This window comes from Caloenas nicobarica, chromosome 16, assembly GCF_036013445.1.
Source record: "Caloenas nicobarica isolate bCalNic1 chromosome 16, bCalNic1.hap1, whole genome shotgun sequence".
Lineage (NCBI taxonomy): Eukaryota > Metazoa > Chordata > Aves > Columbiformes > Columbidae > Caloenas > Caloenas nicobarica.
This window is the reverse complement of record NC_088260.1, coordinates 2,131,823-2,159,674: the sequence shown is the minus strand read 5'-3', so window position 1 is coordinate 2,159,674 and position 27,852 is coordinate 2,131,823. Positions and strand designations below refer to the sequence as shown.

The window sequence follows — 27,852 nt, the reverse complement described above, 5'->3', positions numbered from 1 at the left end:
GACACAATGGGGAAGCTTTGATCATTCATTTATAAACCTTCCATAAATTACAAAAAGAAAGGCAGTCTGAAAAGTATGTATAAACAGTAAAAACAATTTACAAATGGACAAGAATTACAAAATAGTAACAGCCAATGACTGCCATCAATGTGTTAGATTTTTTTTTTAATGGAAATGCCAATATTGCAATTAATACTTGATTATCACCTGTTCCAGCCTTTTTACCGGCTACGGCTTGTGTAACACAGTTTTTCACTTTTTACTTTAGACATGCACTTTATCTTGGATCTGACATCAGCAATATGAAAAATGCCTTTTAACTTAGGCCTGTACCTCCACAGGAAAAGGAGGTGGGGAGTAAACATTTTTATGGTGTGATTTTTTATTTTTTAATTATTCTTTATTTTATTTCCTGGTAATTTAGAACAGTGAACCAGGAACTCCAAAACTGGAGGTTGTATGGTTGAAACTCTGTGAGTCTCTGAATAACTTACACTGTATCTGATTTCAGTTTAGTGAAAAGGTTGACCAAAAAAAAAAATCAATACAAAGATTTTGGTTTGGAAAAAAAAAAAAAAAAAGAAGAAGAAAAGAAAGCATTTTGCACAGCACTTCCAAACTCCCAAGAGTTCCGTCAGACATTGAATGGAGTCAGTAACATAGTACTTGATCTGAAATTACCATGTTCTGAGGAAGATAAAGACAGCGGAATACACAGTACATACAAAGTATACGTGGTATATTTATTAGACAGTACAAATCATTGTGCATTAATAAGGCAAAACATCAAGGCTGATTAAACTAGGAGTTTCAAGACCATTTTTGTTAATGATAAAGATTAGATACAGGGGAGTGATCTCTGAACCAGGGATCAGTGAAGAGTTTTCTTTTCCCTCCACTCATGGTTAGGGAGACCAAAGGCTGAGATTTATCCAATGGAGTTGCAGGTGGTGAGCTGACTTCAAATAAAACCATGTTCTTCTGGTCTTAATCCCACATTTTATAACTTTTTTTTAAAGAAAAATGTATATGCAACAACACATCCACTTCCTTTTCTTGCTGTTTTGATTAAGCAATTCACATGACTATTAGTGCTAGCGTTAAAAACGCAAAGGTTTGGTCAAGCTGTACTGCATAGTCATGAAAGCCCTAGTTTGGACGGTTAAAAGAAATACACAGACTGGAAGCTTTACAAGTTGTCCAGGAGCACATGAATCATTTCACTGCACCAAGCTTTTTCAGCAGTTTCTTGCCTTTGGAAAGCAGCCCCTTTTTCTTTTTCGAGGCCATATCCCTGCCTCTCCCAGGAGCACCCGGCCCCACGGGTGACGGAGGTGACCCGGAATGGAGATGGACTGTGGGCGATGGTGCTCGCCGGGATGTACCTGTATTCTCAGGAGGAACCTATTAGGTACATTGTTATCATTTATTGAACGTTTGAAAGCTTGAAAGCTGTTAGCATCAAGAAAGTTGGTAACATCATTTGTCCCATTACCCACTTAACAAAAGGGCTGGTTCCTTTCTGCTTTTGTGGCTTTAAATACCGTATGGGCTCATGGAAAATTTTACTTAATTTTAAGAAGTGCAGACAATAGGAAACACACCAATAGAGGCCTGTTTGGTTATACTTTTTTTTTAAAGAGAGTTGGATACGCTTGGTTTGCCACAGTTCTCGCCACAAAAGCCACAAAATTGGTTTTGCATTTCAGTACTCTGATAGTACAAAAATGAAGAGGGACAGTTGTAGCTATAGATTTAAGAAAAATAAATGTGTTAATTACTACAGATCAGCAATCTATAGGAGCCAAACTCTTTTCAGAAGAAATTACTTAAAAATGCTGTATGATCACTTTTTTTTTTCCCCATGTCATTTCAATGCCTTTTCTTTAAAATTGGCTAGCGAACTTTATGTACATATTTGAGAAGATGGCACACTGGCTTAAAAAGAAAAAAGAAAGGAAAAAAAAAAAAAGTAAAAGAAAAAGCTAAAATGAACCTTAATTGCAATCAAAGAAAGCTTAAAGACCCTGGCTGCTGGATGCATGTGCTGCAGCTATGGGGTTGCTGAATGGTGTGAATATTTGTATGATAGTCAGATGATGGCATTCCTAAATATTTTAAACAGCTATTATTATTTTTTTTTTTTTTTTCAGTCATCAAAAGCACTTGAATGAAAATGCTAAAACTACTTATACTCGGCCTATCCTAAGCACAGTGCCTGGTGACACAACGTGATACTATCAGTTAAGATGCTATTTTCGCAGTAGAATCCATGCCTGAGGGTCCCTGGTGGAGTGCAAGTTAAAACATCAGCAATTCACTGGTTTGTGCAACAGCGAGTTAAGCGAAGGGGCTTCAAGCCTACTTTGATTTTTTAATCAAGGTCTAATTCTAATGAAAAAAAAAAAAAATAAAAGAAACAACTTGGTAAAGCACCCCAACGTACACCTGAAGATACCAGATATTGAGTCTAATGCATTCATTCCGTGAGCTGCATGGTTCATAGTGAGACTTTTATTGCATTGGTAAACCAAACACTTGGTAATACTTCAAATGTGCATTTTCTAGGAAAATCCCAGGAAATGGTACCATACAAAGAGACTTTTTCAGAATTGTTGAAAAGTTGGTCTTAGGCAAACGGGGCTATAATCAATCATGGAAACCACATTTTAAGGCAGACAATTTAAGGAGCTGTATTTGAGTGTAATGAGTTTCAGACCCAACGATACCCGTGTAAACTACAGCGAGTACCAGCTCCTCTTTCAGTCGGGTGCTCGTTCAGGGTTGGGGTGTTGTGCTTTCCTCTTGCTATAGAACTGGGAGTTTTCCATCCCCGGTTGGCTAACAATGCAATATGCAGCTGGTTGGAGGGTCGGCAGACACCAAACTCGCCTTTCTATGTAAACAGAAACGTTTCACTCAGGAAGAAATATGTTCCAAACACTGACCTTCTGAAAGTGAGGTCGAATTGACTTAATTCTAAGGACTCCTTTTTAAAGGATTTGTCTCCTAAAAAAACTAAATTGACTTGATATAGTGAAAGCATTCAGCTGCTTCTTCTGTGGCCAAGGATTTTGGAGACATATTTCTTTTTCTCTTTCTTTTTTTTTTTTTCCCCACAATTAAGTTTCCAGACTTGCATTAGATAGCCAGGTAGCTTTAATTGAAACCTCTATTGGTATCTTCAGTTGCTCACTTACGTGAAGGCTACATTGCCTTATTAAGGTGTGAAATGAACACTCTTCTTCTGTTTCCAAGCAGATGAGCAAAGAAATAAAAATATATATAAAATATATAATATAGAAAACTATTGCAGTGATGAAACAAAACCAAAAATGAGATACTCTAAACATGATTAGTCTTTCATAAAAGAGAAGTCCCTGGCAGTTAAGAGGAGGACACAAGGGTTAAAGCTGAGCACTGCCTGCAGTTGCAGTTTGCATTTAAAGGATGCTTGTACCCGTCTTTTATCAACAGCAACTTTTGCTTTCATCTGGGTATTGCACGGAGTAAGAATAATTTAGAAGTGATGGGAAGTAACTGCTTTCACCAGGGAAAAGCTGCTTAAACTCGAATTATAATTGAATGACTGCAATGACTGTCATCAAACGGTAAATTTAGTGTCTTCGTTTACAAACGTAACGAGCTAGTGGAAGGGTAAGTCATTTTCTTTATGTTTTATTTTAAATATTTGAAAATTAATTTTAAATGGGCAAATGGATTTAAGATGTTAAAAGTAATGTCTAAATTATGCATGAAACAGAATGGAATGGAAAATAAAAATTAAGTTTTTCTTAGTTGGTTGCTTACCCTTTTTGCTTTTGTACGGGTCGGTGTATCGTGAGTGTATCGCGAGGGTGCATCGGAGAGAAAGACCTCGACATCGTCAGGCACTTCTTCGAGGAAGTTGGAAGGAACCAGCCCCTTCTGGCCGTTCAGTTCACCCTGCAACACGGGGAAAGGGTCAGGGAATGGTCGCTCCAGTCCGGAGCAGTTTGAAGCGACCGAACAGAAAACAACTTACGTAATAAAATCCATCTTCATCGATTTCCCCAAAAACGGTGATAATGTCCCCGGTGCAGAACGTCAGCTCGGCCTGGCAAAGAGGGACAGGGGGTACTGCACATTTTGGTAGGCAAAGGTCAACATTTTCTTTAGTCATAGTAAATCCATTAATACTTTCCCCCTCTCCTTTATCTTAAGATGGTGAAACCAAACTGAACTTTGAGAGCAAAATTTTTTTCTGTTTTTTTCTTTTCTTTCTTTTTTTTTTTTTTTTTTTGCACATCCACTGTAAGTGTCTAATAGTGCTTATCAATACCAACTGTGTTTTAACTGAATTACGGCTCCATAAATCGTAACCACAGTAAACGGTTATGACGTCGGTACCTCTACGTCAACGTTAGGAGAACTTTCTCGTGGGTCATAGTCATACAGGGCCACCATCCTTCTCGTAGCCACCGGCTGTTGTCTGCTGCTCCGTCTGTTCCTTTCTGTCCCGATCACAAGGAGAGGAAGGGAAGGAAAACTATCAGAGTGATTTTGAAAAGAAAAACAAGGTGCAGCTGTCCCCACCAGTGAGTAACAATGTGGATATTTCTCTAGCATAGTGATAAAAGGTCACAGATTACCAAACCTAGTAACACAGGTAAAGGTTTTAAAACAGCATGTATGCTTCATAAATAATATTTAAACTGTTGTTTTGCCGCCTTTATTCTAAGCCATTGAGTCCTCTGAAAGGTATTTATCCGCAAAACTAATGTTCTGAAATTTTCAGCCATTTTTGGTTGTCAGAATCAGAGGTTCCCAGGGTATACAAAGCCAAACACTCAATATTCGTGTTTGTTTCGTTGTATTCAAACTTCCACATTTACTGTCTATTCCCTTCCCCCCTCCTCGTCACAAGGAATTTTTTTTGCCTGGGTTTATTCACCTTTCTGCTGGGAGACTGGAAGCAGGAACGGACACTCTCAGCTGTCCCCGTACGACAGAGGCTGCCCCGTTATGAAAGTGCTTTGCAATACTTTCAAGACTCTGACTGCGAAAAACCACACTCTCAAGTCCTGCTTAATTTTACAAGTTTCCTTTGTGAGGAACAGAAGGAAAGGAGTAAAATTTGGAGTTTCCTAGAACCACCTGAAGTGTTTAGTGGTTGACATTAAACATTTACGGCGAAGTCCGAAATGGGCTTCGTGCTCAATTTGAACGCGATTCACGCGGTTCTTGCAGACGGTGGCCGGTTGGCGCCGCTGGCATTGCGGGCAGGGCTGCTGGGTGTCCTGTCACAGCCGCGGGACCCCCGGCTCCCCAAAACCTGCCTCAGCCCACACTCAGTGGTCATCAGAGTCGCACTTTCCCCTTTGAATCGCTTCTCTGGGGCGAGACGTTGCCCACAGCTCAGGGTCACGGGCCCCTCTCGACCAAGAGGACAATCCCAAAGGGACCCTCTGCCTCGGTGCTGCGGGACAGTATTTTCCAACTTCTGGCTTCCGAAAGTTCAAAGGCATTAAAAAAATAAATCTAGACAGCTCAAATCATTTCAGCTCATTGACAGCTTGAATCAAATGATTGGTTCTTAGCACAGACCTCTTTTAGACTTTCTGGATCTGCGGTGTACAGAGCGTGTGCTCTCTTTGAAACGGTCACAGGTGACTTCAGGAAAGGAATGCATACAAATAAAAGAAGAAAAGAGATGAAGCTGTTCAAAGTTCTGTCTTTAAGGATTTAATGTGGGCAAAGGATTAAGAAAAATATAGTCATATGAACACAGCATGTAAAGTGTCTGATATGACATTAAAAATGAGTAACAAGATGAGACAGACTGGCAATTAGAGCCTGACTGCTACAAATCCACGTGGGCAGCCTGACAGCGAGTGGCTGAGCACGTGCATCTCTGCTAGTTAGAATTCGTGTTTGGTTTAAAATTAAGTCTAACTATTCTTTCCAAGTCCATTAGTAAATGTTAAAGAGAAAACACATGACGTTTCTAAAGTGCTAAAATATTTAAAGGTGAACTGCTGGGGGTAGGTTGCTAACAGCTCGCTCAGAAACATCCCAGAATAAAAAGAATTGCTTAAAAATGTAAGGCAGGGTAACATTGCGGTCACAAATCGCCTCTCTCCCAGATAAAGACTTTCTGATTTCTAGGCTATTTCAGGAGACACTGCCAGCTGAGCACAACAAAAAAATCCAATTATATCCACAAAATACGACCCTTGGACAGCCAAAATATTCAAATTTTGGGGCGCTATGCAGACTAGTGGTTTCATTTTCACACGTGTTCTGTATCAACAACCTGCTGACTTTGCTAAGAGCTGAGAGCACGGAGCAAGTTTCAGTTGTCGCTGTTTGGGCAGAAATTTGCTGTACCCTCAAGTGACCTCACCGCTGGAATGAGAAACATGTTCAGACTCTGGTTAAACCCATGAGGCCCCCAGCTGTGTTCGGCTGGACCCAGGGCAGCCTGGGTGTCTCATTCTAACGCCGCAGGGCGTTGATAAAACAAGTCCTTGTGCTAAGGATGCTGGGGCACCTGGACGGCCCGTGGACCCGGCCCAAGTTCTTGTCCTGTAGGCGTCCGTGCGGGTGGGTGTGCGGTACCTACAGCAGCAGTGGGGTTTGCAAGCGTGTCTGGGTGCGAGCATTTGTTGTATTTACGTGGCATTAGCAAATAAACACAGAGATTTGAATTAAGAACTCAATTAAGCATTTTTAAAACTTCATCCTTCCATTTAATGGACAATGGAGAATTTTAAAATATCTCAGTATCTTAAAAAAACCCAACAAAAACCAATTTGTCTCTCATTTACTAATACAGTTTTGGAAACTGCAAGGTTTTATTCAAGCTAAGAAAACATCTGTGGAAGATTTCTTTGTTTTTTTAGCAACCACTTTTACAGTTCACTTTTAAACGGGACTGAACCAATTCCAGCCCTTTATACTCTGAATCACGGTGAAAATTTTAAAACATATTGAGATGGCTGTATGAAATTTATTTCTAGAAAGAAATCTAAGTTAAGACACTTGAATTGTGCATCTGTGTACAACATTGAACCAGCGATGCAACACAAGCGGTTCATAACACAGAATTGTTTGGCCCAACTCTGCTTTTTAAAGTGTTTGTTACTGCAAGATCTTATGATATGTAGTTCTATCTCAAATGAGACTACACATAACCCTTTGCCACCATCCCTTTAAATTATTGGTAAAGCAGGAAAATGTAAAAATAACAAATAAGTGATTCTTTTTATGCTTTGCAGCAGTGAGCGGATCACAAGGCACCTCAGCACAGCACACTCCAAAGCACAGGGATCATGTTCTGTGTCCAGAAATCTTTCCAGTGACAAGCCCCATTTTTTAAAAATAAGAAAGTAATGAGTGGAGGGATAAAGATACAAGTCCTCATTTGCAGCAAAATATGTGACCGAGATTAAATCTTAGGTGAATAAAGTCATGCAGATACTGACACAGAATGTATCCCATGGTGTAGTAAATTGCTGTAAAATTGAGATGCATCTGCACATAGTGAAAACAAAAGGCAAAGCAGATACAGCCAAGTTAATAGCACCCAAAAGTCAGGAGAAGTGAAGCATGGATCCTTTCTCTCACCAATTTTCTCAACTGGCGTGTTCAAAGGCAGAAAGCCTTGTTTGAGAAGCTGGTCCATCATCTCTTCGTCATCTGCTTGGATTTCAGAGACCATATTGCACGGGATAAGGCCAATTCTTGTACAGGTTTCTCCACGATAGAATCCGTCAGCATCTTTGTCCCCATAAACCTGTTATTCAAAGAGTGATAACGTTGGTCAATAAAAGTTTCAGCATTTAGGAACTTTAATGCAAGCTAAATGGTTACTAGAGCATAGGCAGACGACTACAGTTTGGATGTGGAATTCTATTCGTTTTTGACCACTCTGACATGTTACTAAACTGGAATTGTTATGTTAATTTGAATTATGACTTCAGACATATAAGCAGAATTTGGCCTTTTTTTGCTAGCGGAGAAATGCACAAAAAGTGAGAGACACCATTAAGAGTCATCAGCTTCTCCCTGTGCTGAGCCCAAAGTACTCAATGGTTTACACTGATGTTTGTGGAATTATTCACTTTGCACCATTTTTGGTACCATGTGAGCTATATTCAAAATGAAGCATTTGCAAAACTGTCCCAAGTATTGTTATTATGGATAGAACGACTTCTGAAGGCCAAACTGATGACCGAGTTTAGGTGGTTCCTTTTTTAGGCTCGATTGTTTTCTTCCTTTTCTTTAAAAACAAACAAAACCCAAATCCCTTCAGCTCAATTCAGAGTTCAATAAAATGGTGCTTTCTAGAGCAGTTTTACTCACTGTATATCCACGGCTTACGGGGCCCCACTACGACTTCCCACAGTGCAGCAAACGTGCCCGTAAGAGCCGATGGGACAGGTCCCGTGGAACTAACCCCCCGCTGCCCCACTGCCCAGCTCACGGACGAAAAGTATTTCGAAAATTCAAACTGATCCATCTTCACAACAATTTGATAAGGAATTCAAAGCAGCAGATGGCACAGTCATCACCACGGCCCCAAACATAAAATAAACATTGCAAAGCAAACCGCTGACATGGGGTCTCTCTGGACTTTTCAGTGCCAAACACGTACATGTTTGTGGAAAAAAATATTAAAATACTTCAGTGAAATGAATGTTCTTGCAAAGAAAAATAAGCTCCTCGGTTCCATACCTTTGGCACAAAACTGACCTCATGTAAGGGGTTAAGCAAAATATCTAACAAAGTATTTAACGCTACAAAAATTCATGATTTAGGATGTGGACATTTGTGTTGAGTTCCAATCCAACACAATGGAAGCCAGTCAGTATTTTCGTAGCCGAAGTTACAATTTTTTCTTTGAAACAGGCAGGGTGTTATAACAAATGAGTCTCTTTTTTCAGGTTCTGTTTCAGCTCACACTTAAATCTCAATTACCCTTGGGCTGCCAGCAGCCGTTCCTGCTCCCTCTCTCTTTTCTGCTCATTTTGCACCAGATCCATTAGATGTTATACAAGGCTGCGGGAGATGCTCATGTTTGTTGACTCAACAGAAAAATCTGCTGGCTTTTTAGAATCAGCTCAGCAAACTGAAGAGATTTGCCTTGCAGCTGCACAAACACGGGATGAGACAAGCTGGAGAGAGGGCTGGCTAAAAACCACCGTCCCAGCACCGAAACCGGGGGCATTTGTCTTCTGCACCCTTTTAACAGCAGTTTGGGTTTTTTTTACACCAAGCAGTCAGAAAAGGAAGTGGTTTTCCCAGTTTCAGAAGATGAATCTGGAAGAGAAATACCTAATTTTTGGACCTTAATTAATGTTAAGCGCATGCATTCTAGGAGCTTTCAGCATTTCAAAGCCCACCCAGCTCTGACAGGGATGACGGTCAGCACCTTTGTGGTACCTGTGCACAACACACATCCCCTCTGAAGCAGTTTTTCCTGCAGTTTGTGGCAATAGACACAGGGGGCTTCAGAGTCACAATTTTGGTTTGGCACTTAAATCTCTAATTGACTCTGGCCCTAACTATCTATGGCAACTTTGAGATTTTTGCCCATTACCCATTATTTTTAAGCCATTAGCTTCCAGATCCAGCAAGATTTAGAGCCTGAACCTCTGGAGCAAACCCCCCCCTTGGACTCCAGTCACACAAGTTGCTTTCCAAGTAGACCCTGTTTGTAAAACTGGGTCCTTTGTTTCCTTTGCTTTTAGATCCCACCTTAATGATCTGTCCTTCTTTAAACGGCAGCTCTTCTTCTGCAGCATCAGGATTTGGGGACATTGTCAGCGGATCGTAGTCAAAGAGCGCAACAAATATTCGAGTAGAAATATCCTCTGTGCCAGGATCTGTTTCTGATTCTTCATACATATCTGGAGAAAGATGGTCATGACCACCATAGCCATCTATGAAATTAAATGCAAAAAAGAGCAATTCAGTAATACAAGTTGGCCTCATCTTTCAACTATCCCAGTTAATATTTGAATAATATTTGGCGTTTCAGTGAAAAAAACCCAATAACTTAATGCGTGTCCTACCAAGCTTGGTGGGTTTTTTTTTTTTAATTAGCAAGTTGTTGGTTTTGTTGGGTTTTCTTTAGAGCATACACAATCTGCATGCACTGAACGTGGTGTTGATCTCCTGGCCACACTGACATTTACACGTGTGAATACAGCTCAGGTAAGAAAGCAATTTTTGTTAAGTTTACTACAGTTTGCCATAAATTAACGAAGCATGTTAAGAGTGATGTAAAGGATGAGTCTGATAGGCTTTATCATTACTGCAAAAATAACCATGCTTTGGATCCAGCTGTTTTCCAGCACAGCTGCTTCTGCTCGTCATGGACACAAGAAAGCACATCCCAGCTGTGTTGACAGACCATGTTTTAGGGACCAGGTTTAAAACATGGTTATAACCTCTCCTCTCCAGACAGGCAAGAACAAGTATATATATTTCAGTTGTGTTAGTCAGGCCAGGGTGGGCACTACACTGATATGAGTTTGTTCGAATATCACCAGCAGTGCCCCAAACCAACCCCGGCACTAACACGACGTGTTAAAATCCAGCAGGAATGGTTTAGCTATGGCTGCGCTCAACCAGGAGCTCATTAGGAAAGATCAACATTTAATATCCCAACTCGACACTGCACTGAACTCTGTCCACTGCAGGGTACCAGATCAGCTAGGACATAAAAAAATGAGAACTGGTGTTTTGCCTCATATATCGTTCAGACTCTTCAAATGATCTGGAGAACACACTTAGTTCATGATTCAACAACATACTTAAGGATGGACTTGAGTAAAACTGAATCAGAAAATTAGGCCAAAATGGCTAACAATGAGTGTTTTGATTAAGAGGTTTCAAAGGCTCTTAATTTTGTTTTGAAAGACTATGTGGCAGTGCTTTCCCAAAAAATAGGCTCTTTCAACACATATGAAGCTGAAGCCTCAAAAAATGAAGCTCTCAGAATCACAAGCCGCTTCTGGAAAACTTGGCTTATTGTGCAAGTCCCGCTGACTTCAGTGGGAGTCACGTGTTTTGGTCTTTGCTGAATCAACACTTATCAGCCAGTTTACAAGGTCCTTCACCATGAATAAATTGAGAAAGTGATGTTATGAATTATGATGAAAATGTAGTTCGGCTATATCAATTTTTCGAAATAGTTTTCATATTAACACAATTTTTACTGTAATCACCTCTTACAAGTTAAAGATTCCCATTTTTGGTAACTGTTTGAACATTCAATATGGAACATTATAGATAAAAATCCTCTTTTTTGCCTCTGCATCAGCTACATTTAATTCAACATTTGATATTTTTAAACTATCAGAAAAAAAAAAAAAAATCTTCAGATGGTCACAGCTTTAAGGGAACAGCTACTAACTCTTGGGTCCAGAGCGCAAGAAAGAATGTGAATAGGGAAAAATGAAGAACAGCAAAAGGGCAGGGAAAAATTCCAGCCAAGAAGCTTTAGGCAGGCACAAAGCACAGGAGGAGTGTGGGAGGAGGGCACGGGGACAGAAAGCCACGGGACACAGGCGGTGGGACTCGGCTCTGGTCTCTTCTCGCACGGTCCGGCTGCAGTCGCGCTGGGGTTCACACTCAGGTCCACCAGGCAACGTCAAACAGGTGGGTTAAGGGGGGGTCGTCTGGTTGTCGTTGTGTTTTTTGGGGTTTTTTTAAATTAAAAATATCAACTTTTGCATCCAACTCCAAGTGCAGCTAATGGGGGTTAGGTGTATTACAGCCAAAAGCACCTCTGTTAAAAGCACTGGCCTCTAACAACCTGACTCAGAATAGTCATATTTGCTTCGGTGAACCAGAAAGCAAATAATCTCTTGATTAGATCATTTGCCACTTATTCTTTCATGAGTTATATACATGTATCATACATACACACATAATTGTGCATGTGAAAATCTTTGGAAGCGGCCAGCCAGATTCCCGACTGACACACAGTTGCAACCACAGTTGCACTGAATTATTGAGATTTGCACCGATAAACACAAACTGATGACCTGGCGAGGCAGTCAGATATCCTTGCTTTGAAACTCAACATTAAATTGCAATTTACCTAAACTTTCAGGGCCCCTTTTGTTTCATTTCAGCTATCAACAAAACCCTAACGTGTTTCTTAGCTCTATATATGGCCTGGGCTGCTGTTATGGGTGAAGTGTCAGACACTTCAATTTACTGGGTTATGAACTATGAAACTGAGTTGTTGATCATGCAATGATTTCTATGTTGATGAAGCAACAAATACTATCAGTAGTAGGTATACTATAATGTAATATAATTGCCTTACTCGTGTAATTCAAGTTTGTCATTATGATGCAATTATTCCTAAAAATAAGAATATTTTTTTGTCTTCACGAAGTGATCAGCCAAAGTCCTGTGTGGTCATTGAAAAAACAAAACAAAACAAAACAAAACAACCCAAATCTTCATTTAGCCGAAGCTGTAAATCAGAGTAACATTCGGTAACTGCTTCCTATGACAGGACATTGGGTTGTGATATACCAGCTACTGTTTGTGCCTGTCCAGTCTATATGGATCAAGCGGCAACGTGGTCGTTGTGAGGGATGGTTGTTGGGGTGTGCACAGTAAATACCGCCTGGCGCTGGCAGCAGCAGAGCTTCACAGAGGTTCATGCCATGCAGTGGGCTCAGGCTCGGCCCGGATGGAGAGGAGCTGCAGAGCAGTCTGGGGACAGGGGCCACGGGCTGGTTGTCCCTTACAGCGGGGCTGGAAGAACTTACCTGGGAGCAGCCAGGACTCAGGAGCGAGTGCCCCGGCATTCTGCATCGCATGCAAGGTTGTCATACAGAAACAGGCAGCTCTAAAACGTGTCTGTCAGAAAGGAGGAATAATGTTCGGCATACCGTATCTATATTGAGAGGCCATGGTACGCTGCTCAGCCCATTTCTTGTGTCCACCAATGCTGCGATAATAAGCTTCTTCTTTTACAGGTGAAATATTTCCCTCACTACCTGACCGAGACCGACCGCCTTCACTGTTACTGTCCATTGTAATTTCTATGGAGAAAAAGGGAATGATCTATTAAAACATATTGTAGAGTTGCCTTTGCGGAGGCTCCTGTGGGCAGGCTTTGCCTACCCTTTGTTTTTTCTGACTTGCATATAGTAGGAAGGCTAAACACTGCATAAGCTTTGCCAGATGTCTCAGCCTCTAAAAACCCTTCTTCAGCAGGGGAAATCACAGAAATGTGTATCTCCTTTAATTTTTTAGAGCATCTGAATTTTGTACTCTTAAAAATTCATACAGCGTAAATATTGTTCGTTAGATCTTTGGATAGGAATCATCTTTTAGTATGAGGTTTAAACAATCCTACCTGCCAGATCTGCAAGGTCAAGAGCACTGTAAACTGTGTTTCACCTTCTAAAGTATCAACCTAAAAACAAAAATTAATTAATTTACTTAAATCCTACCTGCAAGAAGATATGAATCCAAAGTATTTATAGATTAATGGCAAAAATACCTCAAAGAATTTGAATCCTGGAGCATTTTGGAAAAAGGTTTTATCATTGGAATCCTAAGAACATTACCATTTTGAAGGTCTTTCCCACTAATTTAACCTCCCAGAGCTGCCTTAAGAACCTCCCATCACTAAACTGACCTTTTAGCTGAGTAACTCGGCAAAAACTCCAGGCATGCAGGTAAAGGAGTAAGTTGCTGCCAAGAAATTTGGAATCCATATTTTTGATCTACAGTTTCGTGTATTTAAGTAGCTTAAACTTTGGCTCAATCTTATTTATTTTCCTGTTTCCTTTTATTTTACTCTTCTTTTCACTTTGCAGAACCACACGTTGTACTGACTCAACTATAACAACTTCCTTCTCCAAAAACTGCCCTTGTAGCCCTTATTGATGGGAAACCTCCTGTGTCCCTGGGAGTCCTGGACAGCGGGTTCAGTTTCATACAATGCTCCGTTATCTGCTTTTGGATGCTTTGTGTTTATCTGACCTCTTGGTACACTTTATATTTTCTAGATTTTTTTTCCAGCAGGCTTACAGGAGGCAACTTTTGCCCAGAGTTGTATCAAGTGTTTATATTTGCTTCACTTACCATCAAAATGATTTATGCGAGTACGATGCTGAAAGCAAGAAATGATGCATACATATCTTTCAGCAATTTTAATCGTGTTTTAGTCAGAAATCAGAACTCTTGAACTCTAAGCCACATGAGTCCTTTCAACAGTATCACAGCGAAGAATTTTTTTGTTGTTACATACTGTACATAATGCTCAGTAGTTTGCTTGTTACCAGCATTCAACAATATTGCAATTTATTCCTAAGGGAACTTCCCCAAAGAGCATTTGTGGATTGCAGAGAATACAAAATACGCTAATTCATTCTTTAAGTTACACTGAAAGAAATAAAATCTGAGATTTTATTTTCTGTTTAATTATCCGTTTGAGCACAGATTGACTATCAGAAATTAATTTATCTGATTCCTGAACTGTTGCTATTGAACTCCTAAACAGTGAAGTCATGACTTTGTGGTTTCTGTGTTCTAACTTTGTTGGCAGAAAGTGAGGTCTGATAAATTTAATCACTTCCCTTATTTTTTAATTAAAATGAAAACTAAAAGCAAACCCAAAGGACTAGTTAAAACAAACTCATCTACTCTCTCGCTGTTTATAAAAACAATACTTTAGCAAATAATATAAAAGAACTTAAATGGAAAACTTGCTTTAGGTAGGCCAAACATAAACCGGAAATCTTTACTCCCGAGGAAAAAAAAAAAAGGCTACTTGCAGAGAAAGAAAAAGGATATAAAAATTTAAAGGTTTTCACATCATCATCCGAAAGCTATTTGGTTCAGCTGACAATAACCTGCCAATGGAAGCACAAGAGCCTCCCTGGAGCTGATTCTCCCCCATACCATTTCCATACCAGTGTAATCCCATTGATGTCTGTGCAGATTATCCTTATTTACACCAGGATGCGGGATGAGAATCAGCCTCTGACCACTGATGCTGTATTGAAGACACTAAGAAACTCTTCCTTCCATGTGCCAGCTGTGTGTGCTTGCTGAGCTACAGTTTCAATGATGATAATTACTATCTACAAGATATCAGAATAATCGTTCCCACTAGGGGGATATTTTTTTAATTTACAGTACAGGCATTTCAATGTGATTCTATGAAAAGGGAAAAAAATTAAACCCAAACCCATTCCTTAATTATCCGTCTCTTTCCTTCTGATAATCCCCATTTGTGACATCTCTTATTCACATGAAGGTGAGGTGAGAATTGCCTGACGCTGCTTCCTCCTCCTCCTGAACGCTACAGCGTTCACAAATTAAAGCCCAGCTTAGGGACAGGAGCAGGACCTACTTTACGTCTTCATGGAGTAAAGTTCTGCTATAGCTCACAGAACTCCTTCTGCATTTGTTTTGCATGTGTTTCCTAATTTTCAGTGTTTCTTGTTTGTCAGTATACAGTACAAGTTTTAACAGATACGTATTTGTCCGTAGTGTCTTGATTCCATCATCTTTTCTGCACTACTTTTTGGATTTTCTGGTATACACCAGCATATGGTTTAAGTCATAAGTAAAACAGAATAGGGATGATTCTGCAAGAAGTTTCAAATCTAGCAAATATATGCAAGTTCTAGTAACTTGATGCATTTAACAGCTTCCACTTTTCCTGCTAAATTCCAAAAAGTAGTCAAGAAAATGGAAAGTGAATGCAAAATGACGGTTGGTGAATGAAAAGATGGATGGCTGAATGGATGGCTGAACGGGCATGTTTATTTTACTGATCCTATAGTAGCCTGCCTGCAAATTTCTTCTTAGGTAAGATCAGACAGTATCTAAGCCTAACCAAGCTTCAAGAAGCTCCAATACCCACTACATTAAACGAAAAGACTCCCAGTGATGTCAATGATTACTGACTCAGCCCCCTGTGAGACCCCAGTCCGCTCATATTTAGATGGAGATGTTTTAATTCCGTTTCACCCCGTTTAAACTAAGAGTAACCACGGTTCGAGACAAGCGCCTCTCGTTTCTTTTTTAAGGACCGCCTTCCCAACTCTGGGGCTGCAAAGAACAGAAATGCACCAATCTGTCCAACTAACCAATGGAAGGGACCAACATTGGCCGAGACCTTTGTGGCACTGCACTGCCATGGGAGGACCTTCGCCCTGCGTGATCCGCCCTGTCAGGCCGTCCTGCGGATGATGGGTTACCTAAAAGCTAAAAGAAAAAACAACAGAAAAAACAGGTTTGTAAGTTACATGCATGGTAACGTCACGGTTATATGGCTGGACATCAATCAGGTCAATCGCATTTGGAAGCATAAGCTCTAAAGGCAACTAAACTTAGTTTTTAACTGAAAGGTTAGCTGAAAAGTAAAATACTGTTGCCTGGAAAACCTGCAAAAGAAAAAATGGTTCCCTGATTTATGGCAGTTTTGTAACCGGCAGTCACACATCGGAACAAAAAGAAACAAAAAGAATAATTTTTGAAAGATTCTTTTGCCTTTGTTGTTGCTGCTAAGGTGCCGTTCTAATGTCCCGAAGAGCAGCAGGAGCAGTCACGGGGGCTGTGGGACTGCCCTCACAAGGCCGGGCTTTGGCATGGGCAGCTCTACGGCTTTGTCCGGTTTGCAGCACGTGAACAAGGGTACGTCCGTCTGTCTGCGAGCACTCTGCTGTTCTTTAGTGGCCTTTGGTTCTTAAAGCCTTTTAAAGGTCATTGAAACGTGGAGAAGGGAATGTAGACACACTTCATCTCACATCACAGCTGTCTCTTTCTGTTCACTACCCTTGCAGAAAATGTTGCTATTTTAATAACTAAATGGTACTATTTTCATGCTCTCCAGAGTTTATCATGCAGTCATTGAGATTAATACAGCTTGGGTACCGATTTTAGTGGGAGAAACTTTTAAGGATCATTTCAGCTTAAACTAGACGAGCAGGCTGCTGATTTCTACCGTTACATCAAACGCATCAGCTCTGAGGTTTCCACTCTGGACTGTTGCAGACCGCGAGGGTAAAGAACTTGCTTTGGTCTGTAGGGAGCAGGGAAGCCTATGGATGCATCTATCAAAGCGTGGAGGCTCTGCTAGAGATTAACAGACAGAAACGCGAACAGGCAAGATCACGCAGGGGCATCCTTGAGAGATACAGCGTGCCCTGGCCTCTCCCTTCGGGAGCAGCTGCTCGCCCGCATCCTCACGCACAGATGCAGTCGGCAACTTCAAAGGCAAGAAGAGATGGTCTAAAAAGGAAGGCAAAGGAGTGACGGTGCAGAGATAAGGTAGAAAATGGAAATATGATGAAACCTGTGACTCCATAAATCTGGGTCACTGTCGCACCGGGGCAGAATCTTGATTCTTGTTCAGAGATGTTTTATGATAAAGAGTGTATCCTGACAATTCTGGGAATGAGGTGAATAAAAACAACATGATGAAATGAATTCCTTGACGTTTAAAAAAAAAATAACATGATGAAATATTTTTCCAGTTAAAATGCAGCTTTTTCTTTTTTTTCTTTTTTTTTTTTTAAGCAACATTTAGATGGGCAAAATAAAGACAAACAATCTTTTGGAAAAATTATAGTTCAGCTAACCCTTAATTAAAATTTAGATTCAGTTGTCCTTTAATAAAAGCAGCCATTATTGTAATTTGTTCTGTAGTAAAATAACTGTAAAGCAAATTAAACTGATTTCAGCATGACACAAAAGAGGACTCTAAAGGAAAATGCATAATAATAAACAAAAATGAATGGGGAGGGAGAGAGGAAAAAAAAAAAAAAAGGAAAAATGAAGCAGATAGGTCCCAAGGATGGACTCTAAAAATTAATTCAGAAAAAAAGGAAAAAGGAAAAAAAGGAACAGAAGAAAGAAAACTGATTTGGCAAGCAGATGTTAGAAGGAAGATTTATTTCACACACCAGAGAGTCTTCTGCGTCTCTGTGGGATGGCTTTGCCCTAGAGTCAGCCAGCTTTAAGTCGGTCTTCCAGCCTCCCTGAATATCTTCATTAGCCAAATTATCTGTTCTAGTATATTTTTGAGTCTCATACTTTTTCTCGTAACTGGGCTTGACCTGTTCAGTCCTGGGCTCTACCAAGGAAGGACCCAAGTCACCAAAATCTTCTTCGATGCTGGTTTGTCTGGTCAAGGTTTTCCTGCGAGCCAGCAATGGCCGCACGCTCCTCCTGCAGGAACAGGCAGTGGTCTCTGCACAACAGCTGGAGGCAACGTTGGCAGAAACTGCATCGCAAGTGTATCTGAAGTTAAACCTGGATTCTTCTTCTTCACTTCCACAGTCTAGTCCACTGTCTGGGCTCCTCGATAAGGACCGGCTATATTTACATCCTTTGTCGTCTGCAGCAAAATCCTCCATGCCTGAAATTCTGTGCTTGGCTGGGTACCAGAAGTTGTGCTGCTGGTCTTGATTGTAGGGCCTAGGTGGTCTAGAGTCTCTAGCTATTGTGGGGTTCTTTTTATAGGGCATACCTAAACCCTGCTTGTACAGCAGCTCAGAGTATTCACCATCCTCTTCAGCCACTTCTGGAATACTGAAAAGCTTTTTACTGTGATGTATCTGCTGTGAAAAGTCAGGCTGTTCCAAAAAAGTGGCTTCAGTGGTCTTATTCTTATCGTACTCCTTAAGGTTATGTAATGTTAAAAATCAGACAGGGAACAAATAGTGTGTGATAAAAATAAAATGGGAGGGAGAAGGGAGAAGAAAAGAAAAATAAAGACAGAATTAGTTTTAGAGCAATGGCAAACATAATACATGCAGCTTATTTAGTGAAAAGGATGTCATGCTTTGAATGAGAATCTGTGGAAAATAAATACATGATTAAGAAGTTGCTGGGTGTCAGGTACATGAGAGGTCAGTACAAACAACTGGGCGATGCTCTTAACGAGAATAAACCCATGCATTTAAAACAAAGCAATAAAAGCTGCATACAGGTTCCAGCATGGTGAGTGAGAATGGCGTTCACACACAGCACTAATGCTTAGTATGTTCCTTGCCCCATGCCAAATTGCTATTTATTTTTTCTTTGTAACTAGAACCCATATCTGAGAATGAAAAGTCTGTTCCAGCAAGCTTTCTTGCTTTGCATCTGTTAAAGCCTCTTAAATTGAGTAACGAATATTCCTAGATGTCCCGATGGAGGAGAGCTGTTCTGCAGACAGCATTAAAGGAGTTCTAGTGTCCTTTGTAAAACTGTAAAAACACCTGCACCATTTGGGAAACTTGGCTTCCACAGAAAGGGCCCTGAGCAGCCGCCTGCCCTCTGATGGCACTTGCTCTGCACTGTCATCAAATCTCACATCATAATCCCGCACCTGCTTGGCAAAACCAACATTTGGAAATCAGCCCATTAGCAGAAGTAAGTAAAAGTAGGTAAAAACTACCCCAGCCTGGATAAAATAAGTATTCTGAACATGAGAGATACATTTTGTGATTTTTCTGTTACATTCACACAAAACACAGGCTGGTGTGACAGGAGAATCCTGTGCAGTGTCTTAGTTGGACTCTGAGAAGGGGCAAGAGAATAATGATGCAGGAGGAGCTGGTTGACATGGTCTATAGATTCTACATCATGGAGATCATCTCTCCTCGTACTTTACTCAATGCCCAGATCAGGTGGGTCTCTGGACACAACAGCACCTACAAAATAGTGACAGCATCATTTTGGAGACTTTAGCAATGCCTCTCCCTCCGACCACCTTGAACTCAATGGGCTTCTGGATGTCTTCCCCTTTCAGGCATTAGGAACTTTTAAATTTACTTTATATTTGCTTCACCTATTTTCATTCATTTTTGAAGCGTGTGTCACACTTGTGAAACTTTTGAGACAAACTGCCATAGAAGTGGAAGAAAAGTCAATAAATATGAACAAGAATAGTTTTGATTTGAGCTCAAATATCCCACATTTTAGAATGCTCCGGTCAGGTGACTTGAATCTTCCCTTGATCACCCACGTCAGCCTTTGTTTTAAGGAACCATTGGAGGGAACAATGATCTCCCAAATCTGACCTGCATTTTATCTCAGAAAACTCATCAGCAGGGTGGGCTGGATTCTCCAAATGGGTCTCAGACATCCAGGAGAGTCATACACTGGATTTCACTTCTGCAGAATGAGTCAACCAGCCCTACCCTTCCCATTCACTGTTGCATCAAGAGAAGTGCCTGCAGACTGTAACAGCTCTAAAATGACTGGCTACACCAACCAAGGGGCTGGACCTTTCTTTTAATATATCAACACTGGCAACACTATTTTAAAAACAAGAAGTAAATATCTTTTCTGATGCATAAAGAGCAAGAACAGTCAAGAGATAATTCACTTTCTTTTTTTTTTCTTTGTTTTCTCTTTTTCCTAGAGGAAAGGGACAGGAGCAGCATGTAGAAATATTTCACTTTCAACCTTTATGTTAGCAGAATAATAGAAACACTGCTTATTTTTTCTTTTGAAAAGGTACCTTTCTCATTCCAAGTAGTATCAGAATAAAACGACTGAATTTATATTACATGAAAGCAGTTACAAGAATAGTCAAAATTCTTGTATGCATGAGAAAACAGTATTGTTTTTAGTTAAATAACAGCATATTTGAAGAAAAATCAACCTGTGAGTTTCCTTGCTGTTCAAATAATCCAGCTTTCTAGGAAAACACAATTTAGTATAATTGCTAGACACATAAAAGGAAAATATAATTTACACGTACAAATATACTATAAGAAATATATTCTGTATTGGATAGGTTCAACATTCTATGTATACTTTAACTGTTAAACTTAAGTTGTGTTTCATCATGAATATTCCTGTGTAGTGTTAAAGCAATATCCCTGATAGATATTTCCTACAGTCTCTGATGATTCCTTAATAATCAGAGCACAAGAATTTCTGATAATGTGTTTATCAAACAAAGCTGACCCAGCTGCCTTTCTTATGAGCATGATTTAAAGCCTGTGGAAGAGATGGGACTAGCACTGGAAACAGGGACAAATCACTCAGACATGAAAAACCCAAGTTGTTTTTTTCTATATGTATGCTTATACAAATCTCCTTGCTCAGAAACAAACAACTCATTGTTTGGGTAGCACGTGTAGTATTTTGTCGTATAGACATGGGAAATGTCCCCAGATATAGAACAGAAACTGCAACTTCAACAATTCCATATGGGAAAATAGTCAATTAGTTAAACGATTGGCTACCAAATAATGCAAAAAAACAAAGTAATATGTGTATTACAGTGGCCTTGACATCATAAACAATGTTCACCTCGGTTCTAGGTCTATACGAAAGTGTGAGTTTTAATGGTCTGCAAAATCCATAAGTGACTAAAAGAAATGCTTTGAAGAAAGAATCGGAATCTGGAGTCACTGGGAAGGTTTCCGTGCAGTGACACTTACCTTCAGCGCGTTGTGCGAGGACACGCTGACTCGGCGCCTTCCTCCGTCCTCCAGCTGCATCTCCGAGTACAGCTCCTCCTCATCCTCCTCCATAATATCCGACAAGTCGGAACCCCTGCTGCTCTCGGTGTGGTACTCCTCACCGTGGCAATAGTGGGGCTGGTGGGCAGAGCGAGAGAAAAGAACCTTTACTGCAAAGCCGAAAACTCGTGTAACGCCAGCGAGTACTAGAGCTTTTCTTAGCTTTGGATATCACACTAATAACCACATGTAAATCATATCACGTGGCTTGCTGCTCTGTTCTACTGAAGACATCACGCGTATTTTTTTTTTCCCATTTATGCTTCCAATTCAAGAAATCCAATTTTAACATAGATGATACAAAAAAGGATGTCTACATTCCCAGCACCAAATCTAGTTTTAGTCGTGATTAAATTCCCTTGATTTAAAGAGGCCCTTCATGCATCAACGGACTTGCTGACCAAATTGTAACCACCCTGGGATAATTCACATATCGTCTGTTCTTCACAGCTGTTTGTTACATCACACCGTAATTTAAAAGTGATCAGAATTTAATTCTTGCAGGATCTTACCATCATTGTATGATATAGCTAGCTGATGGAATTTGAAGCTTTTATCTCTTTAGGAGTAGATTGGTTAAAGCCTTAACTGTCTTTTAAAATTAGTCCAAATATTTCAAGTCCCTAGAAGTTTCTTTCATAAACAATGCGAATGAGCAATTAAACTACAAATAGGTATATCTCATGAAGTTATAAAATAAACATTTAATAATCAATTTACACTTAACACTGCAGCTGTTTTGCCAGACATAATCTAACTGCAATGTCTCAAAGTGCATTTTTTGGACGGTGTTTTAAAGCAATGAGGACTTCCTTCAGCCTTACATGAAAACTAAATTTGAAACCTATTCAGATTGGAGAATACTTTCAGCCAGAGAGATTTCAAATCTAGCTTTGAGGACATACCTAGTAGATAAGAGAGCTTGATCTTTTTAGGCTTCAAGGAATATAGCTTTAAGGGTTCCCTGCCTTTCAGTGTTCATATCCAAAACTTGTATTTCATAGAGCTTGGTGAAGCAGACACACTCCAACCCACCCTTTAATGATCTGAGACAGTAAGTCCACATGGAGCAGCAACTTTGCACTCACATGGTAGATACCCCAAGTTTATTTACCAAGGTTAAATATGAAGCATGGTTATGAGAAAAACGAAGTTTGATCTCGTTCCCTTACACACACTAAACTTTTTACACTGGGCCTTTTTAATAAGATCACTGATCTTGTCAGGACATCTTTGCCTCTTTGTGTCTAGAATAATTTTAGTTGTATAGAGAGGTAAAGGTGCATCCCACCCACAAGCACATTTCGTAAGAACAGCAGGATTCCATGTATTCTAAAAATGGGAACCACTGCATGTGAAGATGGAACCAAGTCAAAACCTGAAACCACATATTTAGAACACTGGGAATTTGGAGCAATGCTTATACATTTATAAATGCTTGAAATTTTATAATAAACTGAAAAAAAAAATCCAGAAAATCTCAGAACTGGTACAAGAAGGAGTGCTGTTGGCTTGAAGCCTTCAACATGGGAGGTCAAATGTTTGTTTGAAGATTATTTGACCATACTACGACATAAGAAAATATCTCTTTGGTAGAATTTACGTCCCTCCTGAAAGTAATGTAATAAATTACTTTATATTTGTTTTCACTGGGATCAGACTAAAAGCTGTGCAGATGTGCAAAATTCTTCTGGCAACATCTTTCTGTTCATTACAGCATGCCAAGTATATACACCGTTGGTTTTCTGCTAATCGAGATTACAGGTTATGGCTTTCATGGAACACAAAAATCCTTCCCCTGTTCCCTTTTTTTTTTCACAGCTTGTTTTCTTATGCAACAGTAACACAACGTACAGAAAAATCCCAGAGCTCAAACATGATGTCGCAGTCACATTTTCTGTTTCAAGTTTTTTTCAGCTTCAGTTTTTTTCATTTTCCATCGCTTAAGACTGTTGCTTGGGAATAACGATCTCTAGATGCACAGTGCCAAGCATTCAGTTCCCATTAGATAGTGTTGTACTCCAGTACCAGGACGTTCATCTACCTGCCCACAATTTAGCTGTTTGTCTGTATAGTTTACCAATATGGCTGCAATAATCAGATCATGACCTGCATAGCTTGCTGAATTTCATAGAATACTTGTTTCATGTCCAGCGCCTGACACAATAACTTACTTGCTTTCCAAGTTCTGAACCTTTCAGGAAATCATCAACTGAAGCCCCTCTTCTCTTGACGTTGGGGGAATCGTAGCCATCTTCCTCATCATCTGAGTTCGCGTACTGGGCTGCATTACTCCTTTCGATAAAAACACTCCTCCTCTCCATCTAGAAAAGCAACAAAAAATGGAAAATTGTGAAGCAGACCTGTTCCTGCAACCAACAGAAGCAATTGCAAATACAAGACATAGGGATGGAAGAACGCAACATTTAAACATGCTCATGGTTTAAAGCGATGTTAGCTTCCCCTGACTGGAACCTTTTAGGAGTTTTTAAGAAATTTTGCTTGTTGCATTACCCTTGCTCATAAACAATTTTATGCTTTTATGTGACCATCAAATCAACTGCTAGCTTTCCCCCCTGTACCGCTTATGTCAAAATTCTCAGTATTCTACAGTCAGATGTTGCTAATGAAGACATTAATTTCCCCTTGGCAGAGAGTTAGCAGAAGACCTAGCCACCACAGCATTTTTTACCTTCTTACAAAAAACCCTACAGAATGAGACCTCGTGCTTTCCTCTGCTCTGAGGTGACTCTTATCCTGAGCTACTGGATCCTGCGCTCAGTCCCGTGACAACGGCCACCAGCCGTCACGGGCTGGGTGAGGGCAGGGACCAGACACGCAGCTCCTGCTGCAGCAAGGCAAGAATTGCTGCTACTGGGGACCAAACATGGCAAATATCATCAGTAGGATTCGATTTCATTTACAGTGAATCCATCTGTAAACTTCTGTCCAGATCCCTGAATTAAACATTTCAAGCATCACTAAAATTAATGTAATTAAACATGGTTGAGAGCATCTGTTATTGTCAGCAGTTTTCAAAAGCAGAATTTCAGTTCTCTTTCCCTATGTGGTTGTTAAATCAACCTTCACTTCAGAGTGCCAAAGAAAGTACTAGTCTTTTCTCCCTCTATTACATTTGTTCCAGTTTGCTTTATTTATAAATAAAAGGCAGAAATATCCACATGCCTACATATGTATTTAAGCAGACCTTATTGATCCAGAATTATCTACCTTCCCAAACACTGTATCATCACCCATGGCTCAATTCTGTCCCAAAACATGAACAGCCAATAAGTCTGGGCTGTTAAGACATGTGTGAACTGTCAAAATTCATGGAGCTATTTTGGAGATACAAGGGAGAGGAAAGACCGGACATAACAGATGACTGTCAGATGAAGGACCAAGATAATGTACGAAAAAAGTGACACCGGAGATTGAAAAAAGAAACGGACAGTTGTGAGCAGCTTGTGATGAGAAAGTAACTGCCCAGGGCACTGTGAGTATTTAAATATTGTATGCTTGGGTAGGGAAAGCAGAGCACGCTGCCAGGACGCATATGCATCAGCTGTGCTGACCCAAGAGCCTCAAATGTGGGATTTAAATTAACTAGGAAATGTCTAAGTCACTCCAGCAGCCATAGGTCATAATGGTCTCCAAAACAGGGAGTCTCCTTTGGGCAGCGATGCTTCCAGCAGCTACGAGAGGAGCTGCAGTGAAACGCTCTCACACGGCAGCTGTGCTGAAGCAGCTGTAAACATCTGTGAAGGTGTAGGACTGAGAAAAGCTCCTTCTTGAAGGGCAAATCTGTAACATTGCCTGTGGGCCCATGACAACATGCAAAACAGTGATTTGCGTGCATCTAAACTGTGATTTGGTATTTTGAAAAAGCAGATGGTTTTAGAAGACAAATATTTCTCTTGCCTGACAGCTGATTAGATTCCTTTACAGAAATAAGGCTCTGTCCGCATTTCATAAACCGTCAAAGAGTAGACCCATTTTTAAACTGCCCTTTATTGTTTTGATCTCTTTCAACGTACTTCAGGATTTTGACTTTTCTCACACAGGCACAAGCCTCCTTTGTGAGTCCCGCAGGACCCAAGCACAAACTTCGGATTACTATTGCGGTTTTGTTTGTCTGTTTTCCAGATATAGGGCTCTGCATTTTTGGAGACAACATTTCTACTGATGTTATGGGGTTTCTACTGCTGATCAAAGGCAGACCAATGCTCTTTATGGTTACAAGCATATTTGTGCATGATGGCACAGAATTTTAGCATGCTGCTCCTTCTCAAAATACAGATCTTCACAGTTTAGGAGTGATTAGCCTCTCCTTAAAGCACATGATACAAAAAATTCTTTGATGGAAAGTGCAGGAGTGAATCAAACCAGCCCCCAAAAGGCCTTAAGTTTGTCTTTACCCTGTTGCTCTCTGCAACGCGTTGCGCAGCTTCTCTTGCCATGGCTTTTGCGACAGTGTTCGGGACTGGTGTGCCTTGAGGTTGCGGGAGGATTCGGTTGGGTGACGGCGACCTCCTCCCCTGCAGTGGGCCGTGAAAGTTGGGGGCAGGTGGCTCAAGCGTGTGTCCGTGAACAGGGGATGCCGAATGAGTCTGCTCCCACGACTCATCCATTTTCAAATGTGGACCTAAATGTTCTTCTTTGGTTTCTGGGGCTCCGGCACTTGCTAATGGCTTAGATTTGGGAGCAGTTCTGGGCTGAGGGGTTGGAGGCACCAGTAAGTCAGATGGAATGGCAGCAACAGAAGAGTCCACTGATTCCCCTTGCGCAGAGAGTGTTCGAACTGTAACTTCCTTTGCTTCCAAACTCCTTAGTCTGATTAACTCCACCAGTGTGTTCTCTGCTGTTGGAAAGATCACCTCGGCCACCTGAGTACACAAACAAACAACTTATTAGCATGATGACATCCGTTTCCCTCCCATCAATCCCACTAAAGTATAACCTTCAAAGTCTTAATGTGGGTAGAATCGTTGCCAACACAGAGCAGGCTGCAAGAGCCACATGAGGGCTCCACATCAATTAACATCAATTAGTTGCCTTTAATCTGTACAACCGATTTGTCCAAAAGCTCAAGTGCTTATGGAAAAGAAGCTAACGAGCAAGTTACATGCAAAAAAGAGTAAGTTCTACTGAAAGGTGAGAAAACCCTGGACACATTCAGGTGGTGTCACATGTTTACTGTTGGCTTTTCCTGCGGAAATTCACCTGCCGGAGATGGTCACTGTAAGGCTGGAAGGAGAACTCACCCGTTGACCTCTCGCATAGACCCCGTAGCCGGTGACAGTGGCGCCGTGGGATGTCCCTGTTGCTGTCAGAGTTGGTGGCTTCCAGGACACCTGTACGGTTGCTGGGGTGGACCCAGCCCGTACGGTCACATCTTGAGGTGGAGCTGGAGGACCTAAAAAACACCAAGAATGGTCACTGCTGAGCCTTGGGGCAGAAGTAGGAACATCAACCAATAGAGTTGCAATTTGGAAACTACAGATCTCAAAGCTTTTTTTTTTTTTTTTTAAAAGACAAAATATTGTTATTGCAGCTATTATGTAGAAACAGAAGCACACACTCAGCAGGTCATGGAGCCAGGAACTGACCCTCTGCTTACAGCCAGTAACTGAGCTGCGTTTCTTTGCAACATAGCCTGTACTTGCAACTTGCTCTGGACCTATTTTCATCCCTCCAGGCTACATAACTGCCACTTACTCTGAATGCAGCAGATGCTGACAGAAAAATACAGGGAGGAAAAAGGCCCAGGAGTGGCACTGTTAGTTGAAAATGGCTGCAGGTGACAGCAAGTGACTTTCTGGTCTACCTGTCTGCACTGGATGCACACTGGCCCATCGATAGCTCCAGGTCATGATTTAAGGGCCAGAAACACATGGACACTACGGTGCAATATGGACAGCAAGGCAAAACTTGAACCTTTTCAATCTGCAACATGCTGGTTTAAAGGACAACTGGACTCAAGTCTTTTCTCTGCACTGAAGAAAACAGTATGCCTACTAACCTTTTGAGACATTTACAGTATGTTAGTGTCATAGCCAACCAAACACGGCCTTAATTAAAAGACATTATTACCCCACTATAAATAGCTCTACTTTGGACAGAAAGCCAAAGTAAAAATATCATAGAGATTATTAGTGCATGAACATTTCAGGCATCCCGTTGTGTTAATTTAACAGTCAAACCCTGAGAAGTATTTCATGCTAAAACACTTCAGAAGCAGGATCCAGCTGTAGCTATCTCTGTGTCATAGCTGGGAGAACACAAACCTTGCTCGCTGTGAGTTTGCTTTGCCAGTGAACTGAGCACAACCAGCTTCTGTTCATCTGCTCCAAAA

General features: G+C 40.7%; 1 protein-coding gene across 12 annotated transcripts in view; it reads right to left on the bottom strand.

Moving 5' to 3' along the window:
- Positions 1–722: 722 nt before the first annotated feature.
- RIMBP2 (RIMS binding protein 2) overlaps positions 723–27,852 on the bottom strand; it is a 127,568-nt gene continuing 100,438 nt past the window's right edge. For 3 of the 12 annotated variants that reach the window (XM_065646742.1, XM_065646739.1, XM_065646740.1), the window contains 13 exons: positions 26,762–26,913; positions 25,916–26,383; positions 23,672–23,821; positions 21,417–21,575; positions 16,122–16,239; positions 12,903–13,055; positions 9,742–9,926; positions 7,609–7,777; positions 5,587–5,652; positions 4,390–4,493; positions 4,025–4,096; positions 3,811–3,945; positions 723–1,404 (listed from right to left, as the gene is read on the bottom strand). In XM_065646742.1, the coding sequence (XP_065502814.1) occupies positions 1,216–1,404; positions 3,811–3,945; positions 4,025–4,096; positions 4,390–4,493; positions 5,587–5,652; positions 7,609–7,777; positions 9,742–9,926; positions 12,903–13,055; positions 16,122–16,239; positions 21,417–21,575; positions 23,672–23,821; positions 25,916–26,383; positions 26,762–26,913 (2,120 nt within the window). In that variant the 3' untranslated portion in view covers positions 723–1,215. Of the gene's footprint in view, positions 3,248–3,810; positions 3,946–4,024; positions 4,097–4,389; positions 4,494–5,586; positions 5,653–7,608; positions 7,778–9,741; positions 9,927–12,902; positions 13,433–16,121; positions 16,240–17,939; positions 18,657–21,416; positions 21,576–23,671; positions 23,822–25,915; positions 26,384–26,761; positions 26,914–27,852 lie in introns of those variants that run through there. The other 9 variants (XM_065646741.1, XM_065646749.1, XM_065646745.1 and 6 more) reach the window with 7 other exon arrangements.